General features: G+C 47.0%; 1 protein-coding gene across 7 annotated transcripts in view; it reads right to left on the bottom strand.

The window, feature by feature from the left end:
* The window catches only part of MCF2L2 (MCF.2 cell line derived transforming sequence-like 2), a 2345299-nt gene that overhangs the window by 1254678 nt on the left and 1068430 nt on the right, over positions 1 to 22191 (bottom strand). For all 7 annotated transcript variants that reach the window (XM_085635348.1, XM_085635350.1, XM_085635347.1 and 4 more), the window contains exon 14: positions 10128 to 10234. In XM_085635348.1, the coding sequence (XP_085491474.1) occupies positions 10128 to 10234 (107 nt within the window). The remainder of the gene's footprint in view (positions 1 to 10127; positions 10235 to 22191) is intronic.

The raw sequence follows: 22191 nt of genomic DNA, 5'->3' as shown, positions 1-22191 counted from the left end.
ATCAACAATATACAAATCATCTTTGGCCCCACAAAAATGGTCTATATCAAACTGCTAACTAAGGTTCCCTAATGAGTACAAGCTGAGGTGACGCGTGTTGTGCTTTGTTTTCCATTTCAGTGGGTATTTAGCCTGCAGTAATCGGTAGTATTTGGGTGCTGTCATTCACTACCTCTTTTACTGTTCGTCTTTTTAAAAAGGTACAGCCGATTAATTCTAACTTCACCAAAGCATGGACATTTCTAGGACCACTAAAAGGGACACAAACTACCAAAGAATAGAAAAGTCCTCGGCCCAAAAACCACACAACATGGGGAACATGACAAAAATTGTGCTACAAAGAATAAAGGTAGGACTAAGTAATGATCTGCCCGATAACCAAACTGAAAGTGAGGGACTGTAGAACTTGAAACAAATTTTACCCCTATATGTTTGGCTGGAGAAGGCACCAGTGATACAATTACAGATGTGGACGATGAAACAGAGGAAAGACTAGATCAAAGTTCCAATGCAGCCCGAGAATCACTAAATTGGAGAGAAAAAAAGCAGCAAGAGGGAAAGATGTGCTTATTTCTGCAAGAAAGAGTTGGCAGAGCCCAGCAGAGATGTCAACCTAAGGGGATAGACAGGAAGTAGCAGCAATAAATTGGCTCAAGAGAAGAATGCCACGACCTAAGAAACATTATTCAGATTTATCATTTGGCTTCTACATTGATTGGGAAGCCCACAACTCCTCCGCAATCACATCATTAGAAGTAAGAATTTAAAACAAGATAATTTGAGAACTCGGCATTACATTGCAGAAGTGTATTCTTATCATGAATAATTGTATATTAATGTATGTGGTATTCAAATAGTGGGAACCTAGCTGTATAGGGCGCTGTATAGGGTCAAAGGAAAATACACAGTGCACAAGAGGAACTTGGTTATTTCATTATTGCTGCATTGTGATGTAGTGTTCTTTAAAGGGGTGTGTGTGTGTTCAACTGTTTCCTAAATTGGCCGAGTATTATAGTAGTCTTTGTGAATACAGGGAGGTTGTCCCAGATCCTAGTTACATAAATGGAAAAGCCTGCTGCCATTTTTTTTTTTTTTTTTTTTTAAGCACTTCTGCGGCTGCAGTGTGAAGGTGATTTAGCTGAGGTTGTGCCCAGGGATGGCGAGCTTGTCTTCAAAGCCATTATGACCAGCACCCACCTTATCTTGCAAACGATGCAGCCAATTTTGAAGATGGGGCAGGCCAGCATGGGGAACCAATTGAGTTCCCTCTGGACAGGGTGATGTGATCGTATTTCTTCCAGACCTGGGTGAGACATGCTGCAGCATATAGGATGCCCTACAGGGGGTGTGAGGGGACAGTGTAGAGTCTGGGATGCTAAGGAATAGGGTGTTACCACCATCGAGGTTTAAGCACTGTTCAACGTTTTACCTTTTTCTTCAACTGGAGACAGCAACATTTTAGGTACTACCACACTGCGGTCTTATCTGCAGTACAGATTTTTAGAACACCGACAAAGTTTCAAGATGCAGATTAAATAATCCCTATAATTTAGTACAGAGTCCGATTAACTTGCTGCAAATGGCATAGCTAGCTCAACAATAAATGTACAGCCAAAAAAGGGAAGCCAAAATATGGATGAAAACTCGTCTTTGATCTAGAATAGATAATGTAGCAGGAGCGAGATTGTGGGAGGGGGATGCAGGGTTTAAAAAGCTTCTAGGGCCCACTACTCAGGGCATGGTCCGTTTCAATCTTTGTGGGCATGGTCCATTCCAATCTTTGCTTTTGATGGAGCATGTTAAATGCAGATTTACGAGATCAGTGCAAGGAAAAAACAAAAATGATATTAGTGGAGTATTGGTTTCGGTCTCTACATGCAGCACAAAAATGTATAAGAAAAATATCTCCGGTTCCTAGCTAAATACACCAAGAAAAGGTCAAGAAGCGATTCATCCCCAATTTGTGCAATGTGTAATGCTGGGGGTTTTCATGGTCTATTAAAACGTGCTCTTAATGCCCAGCTTTCATCTGAAGGATTCAGAAATAGATGTGCAATGTCAAGTAGCCTACATTTTCATGCGCCTATTCATCCGCATTTTGCCTACAGCAACACTGCAGATGCATCACCTGACCGGCACATAGGCCTCATGCAGGCATCTTCTTTGAAGCAAAACCAAGGCAGACACAAGACTTGCTTGTCACAGGGTAGATCGCAGAAGATCCCAACAGAAACAAGCATTTGCAATGCAATAGGTCTCGCAATTATAAGAGTTTGAGCTATTGGCATTGTAAAATTACAATTCCTTTTATTTATGTTTTGGTCTTAAAACAAACAAAAGGCATTGTCATTTACAATGTCAGTAGCATAAACTTGCATAAAAGCAGTATGGGGAGTGCAGCAGTGTGCGGCGTGCAGCATTGTGCGGCGTGCAGCAGATGTGGGCAGTGTGCGGCGGGCAGCAGTGTGCGGCGGGCAGCAGTGTGCGGCGGGCAGCAGTGTGCGGCGGGCAGCAGTGTGTGGCGTGCAGCGTCATGCAGCAGTGTGTGGCGTGCTGCAGTGTGTGGCGTGCTGCAGTGTGTGGCGTGCTGCAGTGTGTGGCGTGCAGCAGTGTGCGGCGTGCAGTAGTGTGCGGCGTGCAGCAGTGTGCGGCGTGCAGCAGTGTGAGACGTGCAGCAGTGTGAGACGTGCAGCGGCATGCAGCAGTGTGTGGCGTGCAGCAGTGTGTGGCGTGCTGCAGTGTGTGGCCTGCAGCAGTGTTTCGTTTAGCAGTGTGCGGTGTGCAGCATTGTGCGGCGTGCAGCAGTGTGCGGCGTGCAGCAGTGTGCGGCGTGCAGCGGCATGCAGCAGTGTGTGGCGTGCAGAAGTGTGTGGCGTGCATCAGTGTGTGGCGTGCAGCAGTGTGTGGCGTGCAGCAGTGTGTGGCGTGCAGCGGCATGCAGCAGTGTGTGGCGTGCAGCAGTGTGTGGCGTGCATCAGTGTGTGGCATGTAGCATTGTCACGGTTGCAGCAGTGTGCGGCGTGCAGCAGTATGTGGCATGCAGCAGTGTGTGGCGTGCAGCAGTGTGTGGCGTGCAGCAGTGTGTGGCGTGCAGCAGTGTGTGGCGGCATGCAGCAGTGTGTGGCGGCATGCAGCAGTGTGTGGCGGCATGCAGCAGTGTGTGGCGGCATGCAGAAGTGTGTGGCGGCATGCAGCAGTGTGTGGCGTGCAGCAGTGTGTGGCGTGCAGCAGTGTGTGGCGTGCAGCAGTGTGTGGCGTGCAGCAGTGTGTGGCGTGCAGCAGTGTGTGGCGTGCAGCAGTGTGTGGCGTGTAGCAGTGTTACGCGTGCATCAGTGTGTGGCGTGCAGCAGTGTGTGGTGTGCAGCGGCATGCAGCAGTGTGTGGCGTGCATCAGTGTGTGGCATGTAGCAGTTTTGGCCTTTAAACAACATGTCCTCCCCATTTGTAGGGTTTCTGTGCTCTGTTAGGCAGGCTAACCATTCAAACCTGCTCTGTAAAGCTTCAACATGATAAAAGCCCCGGCACCTCTTTGGTTACAAATTAAGCACTAGGAAAGTGGCTGTAGCCAAGACACTATTGAATTTTAGTTTATATGCTCTGTGTTACGCAAACTAAATAAAGACATATACAGTGTAAAGCTGCTGCCTCATCAAAACACCGGCACTTCCTTTGTTACAAATTAAGCACTAGGAGGGTGGCTGTAGCTACGTGTTTGCAGCTACACACAAATAAAAATAATAACGTAGCTCCACTTTAGGTCATATTTATGTTTGTGTCTATAGAAATATCAACTAATTTGTCCACAATCACAGGCTTATAAGCATATTCAGACATTAAAACCTGGTTTCAAAACTCGTAAGTTAGCAGTAGTGGACTTTAAAGAACATCCCCTCCCCATTTTTCTGGTTTGTGTGCTCTGTGTAAGGCAGGCTAAACAAAACAACATGCTGTGTAAAGTTGCCACCTAATCAGAGCCCCGGCACCTCCTCTGTTACAAATTAAGCACTGGGAAAGTGGCTGTAGCCAAGCCACTATTAAATTACAGTTTATGTCCTCTGTGTTACGCAAAATAAAAAAAAAGTGTAAAGCTTCTGCCTCATTAAAACACCAGCACTTATTTGTTACAAATTAAGCACTAGGTGGGCGGCTGTAGCTACGTGTTTACAGCTACACACAACAAGTAACATGATACCTACAACAAGTTAGGACTATTGGCTTTGTCAATCGTTATTAGTTGCATAAGATAAATTAGCAGTAACTGTGGCTTGTATATAATATTGAAAAAGCATCCACTTGAAGCCCTAGTGACACCACGACAATGTTACTGCTCCTGAGTTACAAAAAGAGGCACAAGAATCCAGAGCAGACATGGCGAGTAAGTTGGCTGAAGAGGTGGGGGTGGCAAATGGTGTTCACGGGCGCTTTGATGTCCTCAGTGGCCGCGCGGCTCACTGAAAACATCAAAGCGCCCTCGAAATGTAAGTGATCGGCTGTGTGACAGGCGAAAGTGAAAGACGAGTGCTTTCAGGCTGCCAAATGGTGCGCGCGCCCGGCACACATGCACAGTAGTTGGCGGCCTGAAAGCACTCGTTTGCACTTCCAAAAGTGCTTACTATAAGTCTCGCCAGCTAAAGCGCTGTCTCAGGCGAGACCTAAAAAGAAAGGGATATATTACCCTGTTGAAATTTACCGAGCAGAGATTCTTTCCTAAAATGGGCAATGAGAAAAATAGGGCAATTATAAGTTTCAACATCTGGATTTATATTAATGAATGCATATTAGGCAGCACAATGCATCAATGTTGAAAGGATAAAGTCATTAATAAGGCAACATGTTTTTGGTTGCTAGCTTTCATGACTTTAAAGAGCCCTTCAGCAGCGGTCATACAACTGAGCTTAAAGCACATAAGTACTATGTACCGAAAGAGGCAGCGTGATGTCAGTATTAAGCAATTCTGGAGTAGTACGCAAATGGTTAGTACCACTAGAAAAAAAAAGGCATATTTTTCTGTTGTGTTCACTCCCCGCACCTCTTCAAGCTAAGTTGTCAGATTTGCAGCTCCCCCTTAAAATACAGAGAGCTTTACTGTCCCCTGGTGGCTGATCCATAAGGTGGGTGCCGTAACTAGCCTTATTAACATCATACCACTGCAGTGAGCTATACAGTAGCAAACTCCGTCACCCCCTAAAAACAAGGGGGCATATTATCAAGCCAGGCGATAAACTGCCGCTAAAACGGCGATAATGGGCTTAATAATATGCTCTATGTAATTCCAATTGAAGCCCATGTCCTTCACATCTAACATGGGCTTCAATTGGATTTCCATAGAGCATATTATCAAGCCCATTATCGCCGTTTTAGAAGCGGAGATAATTTTATCGCCTGGCTTGATAATATGCCCCAAAGTTTGCAACTCCCAGATGCCTTTCAAAGATGCACCCTGTGAAACATGAAGCTTCACGCCTAATTAAAAAGCCGCTTTTGAAGCCCATGGAGTGACGCGGCAGGGAAAGAATGCAATCGTTTGGACATCGTACTGTGTGATTTGTGAATAGCTTGCAGACAAACATGTTTCAGACTACTTTGCATCCTTGAGACACCACTGGTGGGCAGACTTTACAGGTTTGTGGCTCCCCAGCAAAGTGGTGTATTCTACTGGACCGATGAATAAACAGCAAAGTTCCTCTGATTTTCCCAGCTCCCCCCAGGAAAGAAACTCCAGGGAATTGGGTCTTCCCACAGGTCCAGAACTTTCAGGGGAGCAGTGGTGCAGACGTCAACCCCAGTCGCACCAAGGATATCCAGTCTCCTCCTATTTACACGTCCAGTTTGGTCAATCAACGTATATGAATGGGAGGCACTGATGGGGGGTGAATGGTGGTTGTGGATGGTAAACATGGGATAGGGCATATTTATATAACTGCTTGCACTGGGGGTCCATTCAGGTTCTGCTGAGGTACTGTTCTTCCTGCTTCCGGTTCAAGGAAATGCTTACTAGGACACTCCCCCCCCCCCTTTGTTACGCTGAAAGCGGTGACTGAGGCAGCTCTCTGCCAGTCTGGCAGACCCGGCGACAGATGGATAGAAGTACGTTCTTTCGGTTTAGGAAGTCTCCCTTGTCTCTCAATTGTCTAGAAGCAGAGCCTGAAGCTATGGACTCTTAGACTTATGAATAAATAGAACAATTGGGTGTGACTAATGTGACAGCTGGCAAGCACGTCACATCAGCTGACTGCCTGAAGGAAACGTGTGCACATACCTCGATATTTACATTGATTCGTGGCTTACTGTTGAATAATGTCACCTTCGCAATGCATGTCGTAACAATAACACTCCAAGAAGATAGACAAACTGTTCATCTAGGAGGTATAATTGTGTTCTTGCTGTATAACCCTGAGATGAGTATGGTAGCCTTCCCTCCACTTTTGTTGAACAGAAAGGAATGTGTGAACACCTACTGTGGTATTGGATTTGTACTATGCACGCAGCAGGTGTGTGAACAAGGTGCATTTCCTATTCTCCTCTGGTTACTGCTTTGTTGGGCTGGGCACTGGGAGACGAAGCATGGCATTCGGTTAATGCAGAGGAACAAAGGCCTGGAAACTGTAGAATCCTGAGCATTTCTGGTGTCCAATTGCACATTCGCAGCAAAAGAATTCAAATATAACTTTGCTGTCTGATTTGCAACGCAGTTTATTTTCATTAGTGACTGGTTTTAAAATTGCTTTCAAGGTGTATGTAAACATAGAAATGGTGGAGTGGATGTAGACATGCCTTGATTTTATGTTTGTAGAATAAGAAATTGCATCGTCTAATCTGACCAAATAGCAAACGTTCGAGGATGGACGACTGAAAACCTAAATCACCCCGCTGGGAACATAATAAACACACCGTTACATGAATACCCATCCACCATGAGCCGCCAGCAAGCCTACCGCCACGCTCCCAATCACATCATATGTCCACAGACTCAGCAGACCATTACTATTGCACACACACCATCAAAAGCACACACCCAAGAGAAGACCACAGACTAGCCCACATCTCTCTAGATGAGCAAGGACAATCCGATCCTCACAAGCACACCGAGACGACTCCCATCAGATGGATTCCCACCTACCGTCCGACGCCCTCATGCACATCATGATACACCCCACCAAACCCATGCAGCCATCATCAGCACACACCAAGACACCCACCATCCGAAACACACACTCGACATCAGACACCAACACATACAGTCGGACACAGTGCACCCCATCACATATCCATTAATGCCGTCAGACGGCCATGGGCAGCTTTGGCCAATTAGAGACTATGGGCCATATGTAGGAAGCCTAATACCGGTCGGTAACGGCCGATTTTCGGTAAATATCCCGTTACCGACCGGTATTTAGGCTTTTGGTATGTAGGGGGCACATTTCAGGATTTGGTAATTTACCGAATCGGTAAAATTACCGAAACGGTAATTTTACCGATTCGGTAAATACCGAATCCTGAAATGAGATGTAGGTAGCACTCTAATGAGTGTTGTGAGGGAATTGAAATTCGGTATTTAACACCAAATATAGGTTGGTGTTAAATACCGAATACATTGCAAAAAGCAATATTTTGCTGAAAAAAGAGTGCTATGTGGCAGACATGCATGCCCTTAGGGCATGTATGTCCGCCACATGTGCACACATGCAGGAATCAGGGGTGCAACAGGGTGTCAATGTGACACCCTGCCACCCTTGAATGTGCTCCCCCCATTACCGAATCGGTATTTACCGATTTGGTAATGAGGCATACCTTCCCATTGATTCCTACGGGCCTCCAGGCCCATAGGAATCAATGGGAAGGTATGCCTCATTACCGAATCGGTAAATACCGATTCGGTAATTACCGAATTTCTCCGATTCGGTAATATTTACCGAATGATTACCTACATACAAGTTACCACTTCTTAAATACCGAATCGGTAAAGTTCGGTATTTAAGAAGTGGTAAATTGTATGCTACCTACATATGGCCCCTAATCCCATATAATTAGACACACACACCAAATGCATACACCATCAGACACGCAAGCATGCCATCAAATAGCTGTACATATTCAGTCCTGGAACATACCTTCATATAGCCATAAAAACCCAGACACATCTCATCAAATGCTCCATACACCTCCCATCAGACATCCATACTCTTCTATTCATACACCCATTCATCCATCAGGTTGCCTTAATAAACAGGGTCAGACTAGGTCAGAAAATAGACCCGGGCACCAAATTAAAAACCGGCCCCTTTAGCGAATCAGATTGCTAAAAAAAAAAAGGAGGCCCACATTTGTAAATCGGGCAACTTGTAAAGGAAAAAATATGTATGTATGTGTTTTACAAGGTATGGGAGACTATGCATTTGTGCTTGCTGTAGGCAGTGTTTGTGATAAGAGTGATCAACAGTAAAACCCAGCACCCCAGGTCATAAAACTCTCCCAAAACTAGTCAAAAAATTAGCCCACAGCCTGATCTCTCAAACCAGCCCTTCGGGTGCTGCCTGATTTCCCTATTGGCCAGTCCTTATAATCAAGTACTGATATACACCATCAGATGTCTACACACCTACCATCAGTTGCCCCACACATACACCATCAAAAGCTTAAACACTAATCATTGGCCCACACACGCAGACACCCACACATTTGCATGTGAGAACCCAAGCACAACATAGGACACTCAAGCACACCATCAAACACCTGTTTCTAATCAAACATTTAAACACTCACACACCATCAGGCACACCCCTATAAACAGACATCAACGGGCATATTTACCAATATTTCACGGAAAAAAGAAAGGGCAGGCATGTGCCATATTTTACTTTATACGGTGTATTCCTGTCCTTTCCTAGTGCTGGCACTCTTTTTTTCTCCCTAGCCCCAACGCAGGCACCCTTGCGTCATGTTGCAAGGGTGCCTGCATTGTAGGCATAATTGTTTTTTTTCCCAGGAAGGGACATCTTCCTGTACATAAACAATCCTGAGAGGCATTTTCCTTGTTCTATGTGTGCTGCAGAATGCAACACAAGTAGAAAGATTAAAAAATGAGGAGAAATAAAGATATTACTCCTCAACTGGGGAGGCAGTGCATTTTGACGCATTTCCAGGTCTAACACTAATAGTCAATTTGGGAATGCACCAAAATCCATGAGTGAATGTTTGGAAATAAGCCACGCTCCACCCATGGAACGCCTCCCTGCCGCAGAGTAACGCAAGACAGCGATTTGCGCTACCTTGCGTCACTCTAGATTTATCATGCCATGCAGGGTCGCGCAAGGTGGCCTAGCGTGGCTTTATAAATCACTTCGGGTTTGCATTGCCCTTGCGCCCCGTTGCGTGGCGCAAGGGTGACTCAAAAACCTTGATAAACGCCACTATATGTCCACACACCAAGCATTAAATACTCACCATGTAGCTGTGATGTAAATGGGAATCCGTTATCCTTGGGTTAAGCAGGGGAAGACATGTACGCCCTCTTTCTGGGTCAGGTAGGGTGTAACATGAGGTATGTGTGAATAATGTATACCTTACATCTACAGATAATGTGGAGAGGTAGGAGGAACATAAGGCCCCTCTCCTCGTGGACAAGGCGCCCATGGTAGTAAACATCAACCCCACACCTAGGTAAAGTGGGGGTGTAGAAAAGCATAGACCCATTTGCACTAGGCCAGGTGGAGTGTAAAACCCAGGAAATGTCCCAGCCTGGGTGAATGGGCAAGAAGGGGGGGGGGGGGGGGGGGGGAATACAATCTCTCACCATTTTTGTTTTTCTTTCCTGATGTTTATGATAGAGGTGCGCGACACGCAGAACTGAGCTAATAGTCAGCTCTAAGAGTAATGTTTGGTATGTAAATCATGCAAAAAACATCGAGTGAAATGAGGCAACAAAAAAGTCCCTTTGTTTCCTGTAAAATTCACCCCTCTCACACACACAGAAAGTAACTGAACTATTTTCACATCTTCACCTGGGTACCATGGTCTCCAGTGGTCTCAGGCTGTTACCCTCCTCTCGTAACACTTCCTAAGGATATGTACTTTACCTAATAACTTTCAACATAATCTTTGAAAACAAGATGTGATCTGCCTCTTACCTTTATGCCGCCCTTGGTTTTCCTCACATTTTTTCTCTTGGCGAGCTCTGCTTCACTTACAGACTTGGGTGGTGTGACAGGAACGTCAGACGGTCTTCGGGGGGTAGCTGTGGAACCAAAATAAACTGCTTTAATCATTACTTGATCTGATTTAAAATAGTTTTCGCAAAAAAATACTCTTATTTTCTTGATCATGAAAGAAAACTCGCCATCAATCATATCTGACATAAAATGAGGCAACCTAGACAAGACATAATGCTGCAGATACATCCTGTGTAACCTTAGGGGAAATACAGGATGTTCCTACTGAAAGTAACACCTGTGGACCATGTGTGGGAGCTAGAGAAGCGGAATGTTTATCGCACTGATACCGCTATCTGTCTTTCACGACCATACAGGATCTGTTACGTTTTTCTTACATTGTATTGTAGTTGTATTTATATAGCGCTTACTACCCCTGATGAGGCCTCAAAGCGCTTTTTCGGTGAGTAGCACGCTACTCGGAAATCCTTAAAGGATTAGAGGCAAATTAGTATAGTGAAAAATGAAAGTAATTTGAGTGGTGGATATGTTAGTCAGTTATTTGGATTGAGAAGGCTAGTGGAGGGATAGAAGAGGGTAAAAGGGTTTGCATTTATATAGCGCTTGCTACCCCTCATGCGGTGCTGAAGCACTCTTTCGGCGAGTAGCGCCCTGCTCTGGAACCCATAAGGGATTAGTGGTGAATTCGTATAGTGAAATATGGAAGTAATTTGAGTGGTGGATATGTTAGTCAGTTATTTGGATTGAGAAGGATAGCGAAGGGATAGAGGGGAAAAAGGTTTGCATTTATATAGCGCTTGCTACCCCAGAAGAGGTGTTGAAGCGCTTGTTCGGTGAGTAGCACGATACTCCGGAACTCATAATGGACCAGTGGTGAATTAGCATAGTGAAATATGAAACTAATTTGAGTGGTGGACATGTTAGTCTGTTATTTGGATTGAGAAGGAGAGTGGTGGGATGCTTTGGAGCTCATAGCAGTAGGAGGAGGCTTGGGATGAACGCTGTTTTAGCTCGGGTGCGATGTTACAGCTAGACTTGTGGAGAGTGAGGGACAAGGTGTTGATTTTGCGCACTGCAGTTCGTGTCGTGAAAGAGTCGGAATTGGAGTTGCCTAGCCTGGCAAGTTGAAGGCAGCTTCAAGTCCAGGTGAGGTTGAAAATGAATTTTACTGTATTTTATCAACTGTAATTAAACTGTAAGCACATTTATTTGTAAATTTTGTAATTAATCTTAAGAATACATTCACTTGTTATTGTATTATTTTTCGGATTACAAAACACAAATGTATGTTTGAGCACCTATCGGTTTTTAAAGTGCTTTGTCAGACTCCCTTCAGGGTAGGTGGTACAGGGCCCCCATGTGGTAGTTGAAGTCTGTTGCTACTGGTTTCCTAGGAGATGCCCTTCTGTGGCTTTGCAAACTGGGCTAGGTACAACCCTTCATGCACTTGACTCTCGGGGTAGCGAGGGAGAGCACTCAACGCTTCGGGGGGGGGGGTAGGGGGTGTAGAACTCAACTATCAATCAATATATGGAATAAAGTGCCCCCTGCTGTACGTTATAAGGTTTTTTGCACGTCACCAAGGAATTTCATGACCATATGAGGTGAGGGGGGGGGGGGGGGACAAGACCAAGTTTGTTTTTATAAGGTCAAGGAACTCTGAGGTAGCTTGCAATATTCTTTTATGTGAGGCAGAAGGTATTTTATACTTTATAATACATAGTAACAGAGTAACACCATCACCCTTTCCCATAAACATCCTAAATCCTAAGCAGAATGTGGGCAGTTCATATTTCTTTTGTCAAAAGATATTAATATCAGTGTCATGTAAATCAGATTAAAAATGATGTGCTGAAACATGCACTGTTTCTATCTTTCCTATCAGACCTGCAACATGAGGGGAAAATAAACACATTGTAATAAAAGTCTCCTTTCTGCTGAATGCTTTTCATTTTAGAAAAACAATTTGGAAGAAGGAAACTGCAGTTTCCCTTTTCATTCCTTAAACCGCTGCTGCAAATTTGCTTTGTGATGTCAGAACTCAAGTGTAATAAGGTATTAACTGTAATGAGTTATTACAGTTGAGCGGCTATGTCATTACTTTCTTTACAGGCGACTAGATGAATCACAAGCTGCTTGTAATTGAAGGTTAGCTCCCATGCATAATACACACGCACCAGCTTGATGTGCAGCCAGTGTGTATCTTCTTGTGATAGCAAGTATTTTATTCACACAATAAAAAACTAGGTACTACACAATGCAATTGGTCAGGCAGTATAGGGTTGTATCCCTGGTTGTGTTTCCAGTACGCACTACACACTCCCTGCTTCACAATCCCCGCCTCACCGGCTCACTCTATCAGTATAATCCCCCATACTCTGTGGAAATTTGAATAAGGCATGGGTGCAAAATGTCATTTAAACCTTGCAGGGTAATCTGTGCAACTCAATCAGTAAGTCTATCCCAGTTTAATGTGGGGTGACAAAAAAGTCTCACATTCTCGCGCTAGAGCGCATCTCAGTCTTTTGATCTGGTTGTGTCTGAAGCGTTCAAGCGCCAATGCAGGGGACTTGCAGTTCAGAAGTAGTGATGGGCACAACACGTAATTTCTGTTCTCACCACAGCTTCTCCACTGGAGCGGCATAATGGATGGATGTAGCGTACAAATCTATGGCCCACGTTACCCCTTCTTCAGCAGTTGCAACCGGTCGACTGCAACGAGCAGCTGCAGCCTCTAAGGCCCAATGTTTTCCTGTTGCATCTGCAGTTGCAGCACCAGCTTGTGCCTCACAGCGGTTGTCATGGACCCAGCTACACTTCGAGTAGGTAAAGCCTTTGGTAGCAGTTTTCAACCAGAACCGCAAAAAAAGATCAGGAGACCCACTCAGCCTAAGGTTCACTCCTCGCTTCACTCTCCCATATTGTCCACGTCTCTGGGTGTTTCTCCCACCAGGAACACAGGATTCCTCTCCTAGACAGTCTCTCTTTGTGGAAAGCCAGGTACAATCCTTCCCAGACTTCTAGGCACTATGCAGACATTCAACTTCTCCAACAAAGTGTAGACTTCGGTTGCTATCCCCTAATCTTTGGTAATCTGGTTGACAACCCTGGTTACACAGAAGCCCTTCAAGTACACTGAGGAGCACTCTCTTGCTTCGTTAAGAAGAACTTAAGACTGGAATCAAGTGGGATGGTTGGATCCCACGTTTATACACATTTCCTAGATGGGCTATGAATGCACTGCCTTAAACTTCAGAATGGGTTGGCAGTGGTTCTATCAAGTTTCCTTCTCAGACTATTCTCTAGACAGACACAGGCTATGTGTAAAGTGATTCCTTTCATAACCGGTACCACTGGCAATGTCCCCAAGCAGGCGTAGCCACAATATGGGCACTGTGAACTGTGAGGTTTCTGCATTCGGTTGTCAATAGCCTTTCTGAAGAAGTAATCAGAGACAGACAACGCCAGTCTTGGCCTACAATCTTCCTCATCTTGAACAATGGAAAGTACAGTACCATCTATCACTCCTACTGTTCACCAAATGGCAGTGCTTAGGAAGACCTAACCAGCAATGTCTTGCTAACAAAGTCATTATTGAATTTCTAAAGCTAGCCCTACCCCCATATGCCTCATTTCAGTGTTTGGTTATCCACCCCCAGGCTCAGGAAAGCTGACAATAAACTTCCAGTGAGTGTAGAGCTGTCCTCATCTTCTGTAATGCTAAATCCAGGGGCATCCACAATGAATCCCACTGGCTTCAGTACTCCGACTAGACAAGCATGCATATTCCTACTACCACACATATCACATGCTCACTGTACACACACTTGACATATACATAAAATGTCGGTGCAAGGTTCTGGGGTTCGCGTTACAGCAAAACCTTACACAAGAGGGCAAGGTAGGCCAAGATCTCACTGACAATTGATAAAATCACAAAACACAGTACTCTGCAACCACAGCTGTATGTCCAACTCATAGGTCAGGAACAGTAGTCCTCCACCCACTGAGGACACTATTGGGGTGCCCCTCCAGGTCACAGGATAGGCCCATGTTCTTGCATTGTCTGGGACAGTTTGAGGCCTCGGTGCACACGCTATATTAGCTTGACACCAGTGCCAAAATAAAGGTTGTGATACAAGATTCCCATGCTGTCTGATGGTTAGAGACGGGGAACACACCTGTATGTCTTCAGGGGACAATCTCATCCCAATTTGCTCTGAGACCTGGTACTCACATAGATAAATTGCCGCTCCTGTGGTTACCAGTTCACATCTGTACATTAATGACATTGTCAAAGACATAGGTGAGACAGCTGGTGTGAAACCACCTCTGTTTTTTAAAGCTTTTCTGATACAAATGACTTGAAGTAATCAAAGATTCAGATTCAATAGAAATTTGAATCTAAATCTGTGATTATCTTAATCATTTATAAAGCGGAAAAACATTTCATAAACCTAAGTAATTCAATGCCAACACGCAGCTTGTCATTCTAAATGTCACTAAAGTACAGATTAGGTCCAGTGCTACCTTTGTTCAGAAATATGCCTGTATCATTTGCTATACATAATGTAAGGAAATTATTTTTGGGGGTAATGACTGTCTGCCCAGATCCATGGTGGCTGTTAGTCTACTCTACACTGGTTGAAGTTTCTTACTTCACTACTCAGCCAAGTCCGGATAGATGGTAATGACTGTCAATCATGAGGGCCACCCCATCATACTCACTATTCCCTATGTTGTTGGCATGGATAAGGAAGCAGTGATCGAAAACATGTCTAAATGTCTGTTCGTGCACACAGTTTGAATTCTGCGTCTTCCTATTTAGCAGTGATGGAAGATATAATCCTAATGTCTATTTTCAATGAGGTATAATTTTGTGTTTTCTATTTTGCATAGGTGGAAAACATAACTAAATGTGTATTATTCAATCAAGCTATAATTTTGAATCTTTGCATTTAGAAGTGATTAAAATGGATGAATCTTAATTCAAGACGGTATACATAATTTTCAGAGGATGTCTGGTCTGATTTCCCAGCAAATCTGATGGTGATGCACTAGGGGAGATGTCTCTCTAAAAAACGTAGGGGCATGTTTACGAACCCCTTTGCATTGCTCTTCCACCACAAAATGTGGTGCAAGAGGGATACACCTCAGAAATGAGATTTATGAAGCTACGCACCGTGGTCCTGAGTGGCTTCATAAATCCAGAGTAAAGCAATGCAGTGCAAATTGCTGATTTGTCTTATTCTGCGCTAGGGATGCATTCCATGGGTGTTATGTGGGTGTTCCCACACAACTCCCATGGTTTTTGACGCATTCCCAAATTTACCAAAATTGGTCAACATGGGAATGTGCTAAAAAGATATGCCATACCAGGGAGTGTAACAAGGAGAAATATCTTTATTTCTCCATGTTTCATCCTCTTTCTGTGTGTGTGCTGCATTCTGCAACACACATAGATAAAGGAATATGCATCTCAGGATGGTTTTTGTGCAGTGAGGTTCCCCTTCTTGCACAAAAACAATCCTGAATGCAACACAGGCAGGCTTGCTCCATGGTGTAAGGGTGCCTGCTTTGGCACTAGGCAGCCAAAACGGTGCCAGTGCAGGGGAAAAGAAAGGAATGCACTTTATGCTGCTCTTTCCCTGTCACTCAGTGGAGCACTGCAAGTAACAATGTCATCAATATGCCCTTTAGTTTGAAATAGTTCCACTGCAGCTGGCGATTGATAGGCAGTGATGTCGCTTTGCTTCCACAGGTGGAAAACACCACTTGGTGAAGATTGAGACAAGTCTGCATCAATAATAACAATTACCTGGCAGTGCCTTACAAACGAAACCAAACCATCAACACTCCAGCATCCTTAGAAGCACCCAGAACACAAGCCACCAGGCCCAACAATTCGTCAAGTCTATGCCTCCACCTCTTACTTCTTTCCTTAACAGAACATCAGTGGTCCACTCCATGACCAGCTTCTGCTACGCCTCCCTTGAGCTGGTTCGTCTATTCAAGTAAACCCTCTTGTATCCCTCCAAATGACGTTCAAACATGGCCACTCTTCATGAAATCTACTTTCACCATTGTGCTAGACTTGTCCCACCCACAGCAAAGCACACATCCACAAATCTGCCACAAAATCAACTAAATAAGCCATTAGAACTGCTTTGATTTCCCCCACTAATAGAATGGAAGAACCCTTCAAAATGATTAGGTGAGACAAACTTGATATACGCCTAGGATGTGCATGAAAAAGGCAAAGAAAACACTTTACCTGCGTGCATGGACCTAAACTCCCTTCCCCTGTACCTTCAGCCCCTGCACCAATCATTAGGCACAGTGCCACCCAGACTGCACCCATCCATATGAAATGCCCACAGTGGTTGGAGGGTTAGGATGTTACCTTCACCCTTACATTTGCAAGTATCAATCACAATAGTGTGTGTGTAAAAGACCACTTTGATGAGACAGGTCTGCGCTAACAAAAATACCCTGACCATGCCTCACCCACTACCCAATGGCCTCATTACTGAAAGAGATCCATCCATATCTAACTCAAAGACAACCCAATAATATTTCAGATTGTTGTGTTTCTTCAAAGTGCTGTCCCTTTTATACATCTACGCCCCTTGCCTGCCAACCTTAGACTCCCTTCATCTACTTAATTGATTCCTTATCTGAGCATCGCAGCTATACTACTTTCACCCTTCTCCCCGCAAGCATGCCCACCTGTTCAGAGAAGGGTAACCCTCCAGTAACCCCTTAAAGTTGTAACAAAAACTAGCACCCAGGAAAAACCATCTCCTAATAAATGTTTTGCCTATGATGCTTGCCGCCTTCCTTTTATAATATAATCCTAAATCAAACTTTCACCACCATGTGCTCACTAATGTCCCTCATCTGTAACAATATCACATCCTCAAAAACAGCAAAACGCCTCAGCATCAAAACCAATCTTAATTCTCGCTTGTGATTCTTATGGCTGACCTAACACGCCTCTACCGAACACACTCCATTCTGTGTAGATCACCATCACATTTATCTCCAGCCAACAATATACTCTCTTCCCTGCACAGGTAGGTTCCGAAATCCACATTCTAGCTGTGCCCATAAACTGCCCTTTCCCTCCCTAAATTTCCTACTCACCCTCTCCAGTATTAAAACCCCCTTCACCAAAACAAGATGTTATATAGCTACAATCTTGAGCAAATTGAGTATAGATTCCTTACCTTAGAATTACCCCCAGGCGTCAGACTGGATCCGGAAAGTTTTTTCGTCAGCAGTACCTCTGCGCATTGGAAGGTGGCATTGGTCGGCTCCGCATCAGTCGTTGGCATTGTGGTTGCCGGGATGACGTTGCAGTAGCTACTTAGACGCCGCCCTCGCGCGCTGACGTCAGTTCTTTCTTTTTCCGTGCTAGCCAGCGCAGATCCAGAGAGAGCGGTACCTCCAGTCAATTTTTGACTGAACTTTTTGAGCGACTTTTGTTGACGTCTTTTTTGAGTCTATGACTCCTGGTGCACGAGGGATGCCCTGCTTCATGGCATGCGGTTCCTGTACCCGACTGTCGGTTAGGGATCCGCACCGCGTGTGCCTCTTTTGCCTGGAGTGCGACCACGACCCCAAGTCGTGCTCCGACTGCCGGTCCATGGCTCTGAAGGATTTGCGGGAGCGATCCCAAAAGCTGCTTGAGTGCCGGCAGTCGGCTCCATGCCGTTCGAGGTCCCGGTCGCGAGGGAGGTCGATGGTCCGGTCGCAGAGCCATCACCACTCGTGCAAGTCATCAAAGTCTTTGCACTCGGTGTCGGGTAAGTCGAAGCACAAAAAGAAGTCAAAGAAGCATCGTCGCTCTTCGACTTCTCGGCGTCGGTCGGCTGTTGCGACGAGGGATGCGGGCGGTGTGCGCGGAGCCCTAAGAGTCTGCTCCGGGCTTCCCTTCCTTCCCTGGACCTGGAGCAACTCCTGCACAGCTTCGTAAATTTTACGAGGCGATGCATGCCATCTTTGGGTAGCCCGAACCCGCCGACGCACCTTCAGGCCCTGCGGACTCGGTTGGGGGGCCTAGGCCTTCTCCGCCGTCTGCTCTGGCCCCGGCGCCACAGGCCCCCCATGGATCCAGGCCTGGATCCGGAACGGCACCGATTGACCTTATTACACCTCCACCAGTGCCGCTTCCTTCGGCACTGCAGCTGATGCCGGTGGTGTCCCCGGCCGGTGTTGACCCCGGCCTCCAACCCGATGTGGACCCAGAGCTGGACTGGCATCGCCCGACGCCGGACCCGGAGCCGAGAGGGGTTTTTGTGCCCCTGTTCACTCCTGGGGTTCCTTTTCACCCAGATTGGCAACCTGAGGATGAGGAGGAGGACTGGGAGGGGTCAGGTGACCCTTTAACTGATCAGGTAGGATCTGAACAGTAGTGGAGAGAAGAACTGGGGGATGCCAGTGGTCTCAAGACCTCCCCTGATCTTGCCATGTTGTCTCCTGCTACCAAGGCTACGGAGGAGGGAGCGTCATATGCAGTGGTGTTGCATAGAGTGGCCGAGGCTCTCAACCTCGAGCTTCCTACGGTGGTGGTCAGGACTAACCCCCTGACAGAGGTGCTTCAGCCGGCTGCGAGCTCTTCGGAGACCCTGCTGCCGTTTAATGAGGCCCTTACCGACGTCCTTTTAGGCACATGGTCCAGGCCCAACACAGGGGCTCCCGTAGATAGGAGGATTACTGGCTCCGGGCGACCCCACTTTCCTCTCACAACACCCCACCCCAGAGAGCTTGGTGGTCCAAGCCTCCACTTCCAAGAGAGCATTCTCTACCGCTCCACCGGAAAGGGAATCCAAGAAGCTGGATCATCTTGGGAAGAAGATTTTCTCTTCCGCCAGCTTGGGACTGTGGTCAGTAAACACTGCATGTCTATTAACACGTTAATTCCACTGTGTGTGGGATATGGTTACGCAGGTGCTGCGTCAGTGTCCAGAGGAGGCCCAGACAGTGCTCTCCCAGGCTGTCGCCGCCGGGAGGGAAGGGGCGAAGTTTACCATCCATTGTGGGCTGGATACTGCCGACTCTCTAGGCAGGTCAATTTCCACATCTGTAGCCCTTAGTCGCTACGCCTGGATGAGATCGACTGGCTTTTCGGGGGATGTCCGGAATACCCTCATGCACATGCCCTTTGATGGCCGTCGCCTTTTTGGTGACAAAGCGGACAACGCTCTAGAGTGCTTCAAGGACTCACAGGCTATGGCCAAGTCCTTGGGCCTCTCCAGCCACCCAGCACAGTCTGCTTTTCGCCCCTTTCATGGCTACGGAAGGGGTGCCCCACAACGTCCCGCCCAGAGCCACAGGTCGCAGCAAGTTTCCCAACCTTCGCACGGCCGGGGACGTGGGAACCACCATCGTGTTTCAGGGGGCGGGCCAGTCCACTAGCCCCCTCCTCTGCAGTAGCCTCCAAACCCTCCAGGTCCGACCTTTAGGCCCATCAAACGCCAGTGGGCGGCAGGATCTGCCATCACCTGCCCCACTGGTGCACAATCACGTCGGACAGATGGGTTTTGCAAATAGTCCGAAGGAGCTACTCCCTCCCCTTCGGGGCTACCCCTCCAGCCATGCCACCTCAATACCACCGCATGTCGGAGGATCACCTGGCACTTCTCCAACAGGCCATTGAGCACGTTCCTGCCCCAGAAGTAAGTCATGGATGTTATTCCCACTACTTTCTGGTACCCAAGAAGGAAAAGGGCCTGCGTCCTATCTTGGATCTCAGAAACGTCAACCGCTTCCTCCGGAAGGAGAAGTTCAAGATGTTGACTCTCATTCAGGTCTTGTCTACCCTCGACCCTGGAGACTGGATGGTAGCGTTGGACTTGCAGGACGCTTATTTTTCAAATCCCCGTCCTACCGGTAGGCCACGAGCATTTTCAGTTTACCATGCTCCCCTTTGGCCTTACCAGCGCCCCTCGGGTGTTCACGAAAGTGATGGCGGTGGTCGCAGCTCATCTGCGCAGATTGGGGGTGTCAGTTTTCCCCTATCTAGACGACTGGCTGTTGAAGGCGGGCTCGCCCCAGGCAGTAGTCTCCCACCTCCAGACTACGGCCGACCTCCTGCATTCGCTGGAGTTCTCCATCAATGTGCCGAAGTCGCACCTGATTCCCTCTCAGAAGCTCCTCTTCATCGGAGTGGTTCTGGACACAACGCAGTTTCGGGTTTATCCTCCTGAACAGCGAGTCTGCGATATTCGGGCTATGATTCCAATCTTTCGGCCTCTATCCCAGGTTTCGGTCCGGATGACCCTGAGGCTGCTGGGCCTCATGGCCTCCTGTATCCTGCTGGTCGGTCATGCCAGGTGACATATGCGGGCTCTGCAGTGGGACCTGAAGTTCCAGTGGGCACAGCATCAGGGGAAATCTGTCCGATTGTGTCCAGATCTTGGAGGGCACTGCACGACAATTGCAGTGGTGGCTCATGAACCAAGATTGGGTCAACAGTAGATTCCTCTCCCAACCAGAACACACAGTGGTGACAGACGCATCCCTTCTGGAATGGGGCAAGCACATGGGAGAGGCGGAGATCAGAGACCTCTGGTCTTCGATGGAGTCCGGGCTCCACATTAACCTTCTGGAGCTTCGGGCGATTCGTCTTGCACTCAAAGCATTCCTTCCCTCTGTCTGGGGAAAAGAAGAGCAGGTGTTCAAGGACAACACCACCGCCATGTGGTACTGCAAGAAACAGGGCGGGGTGGGGTCGTGGACCCTATGTCAGGAGGCCCTCCGCCTCTGGACATGGCTGGAACATCAGGGTATATCCCTGGTGGTTCAACACCTGGCAGGTTTCCAAAATGCCAGGGCGGACGAACTCAGTCGCAAGTACATGATGGATCACGAATGGCCTCATCACTCGGAGGTGGTGCAAGGTCTCTTTCGACAGTGGGGAGAGCCTTGGTAAGATCTATTCGCCACCAAAGACAATGCACAATGGCAGCAATTCTGTGCGTTGGAATTTCCAGGGCAGCACTCACTAGGCGATGCTTTTCATCAAGGGTGGAGTTGCGGTCTGTTGTAGGCCTTTCAGCCTATACCACTTCTGCACAGAGTGCTGAAGATCAGACGCGACCGGGCCCAAGTCATCCATGTGGCTCCGGATTGGTTACGAAGAGTCTGGTATCCCGAGCTGTTCAACATGGCCATCGATCCTCCTACCCGTCTGCCTCTTCGGGAGGATCTTCTGTCACAGCAACAGGGGACGGTCCTCCATCCAAACCTGTCCAGCCTCCACTTCCTTGCATGGAGAGTGAGCGGCGGCAGTTGACGTCTTTTGACCTGCCTCCCGAAGTTTGCAATGTAATCTTGGCAGTCAAGCGTCCCTCCACTAAGACGGTATACGCCTGCCGGTGGAACAAGTTTGTGGCATGGTGAACAGCAAAGGCTGTGGATCCCCTTTCTGCCCCTCTTTCTGAGGTTCTCTTGTTTCTTCTTTCTTTGGCCCCGCAGGGCTCTGCTCTGGGCACTATCAAGGGCTATCTTTTGGCCATCTCTGCCTTCCTTTGGCTTCCAGATCAGCCTTCTCTTTTCAAGTCCCTGGAGGTTAATCATTTCTTGAAAGGCATAACTCATCTTTTTCCTCCTATTCCCTTTGTTATGCCTCAGTGGGACTTGAAACTAGTCTTAACCTATTCAATGTGCGCTCCCTTTGAGTCGCTTCACAACTGTCCTTTGAGGCTTTTGATGCTTAAAACTGCATCCCTGGTAGCCATCACATCTGCCAGAAGAGTGCGTGATCTCAAGGATGTTTCCTCCAAGCCTCCTTTCCTGTCTGTCCATCCGCACAAGGTGGTTCTCAGGACTTGTCCATCCTTCCTTCCTAAAGTTGTCACTGCCTTTCACATTGGGCAGACCATCACTTTGCCCACCTTCTTTCCGCCTCGGCATCCTTCGAAACAAGAAGAGAGGCTCCACTGTCTGGCCCAAAAACTTGCGCTTTCTTTCTATATGGTTCGCACAAAACAGTTCCGGGTGGATGACCAACTCTTTG

This window comes from Triturus cristatus, chromosome 11 (assembly GCF_964204655.1).
Source record: "Triturus cristatus chromosome 11, aTriCri1.1, whole genome shotgun sequence".
NCBI lineage: Eukaryota > Metazoa > Chordata > Amphibia > Caudata > Salamandridae > Triturus > Triturus cristatus.
This window is presented reverse-complemented; position numbering and strand designations above follow the sequence as displayed.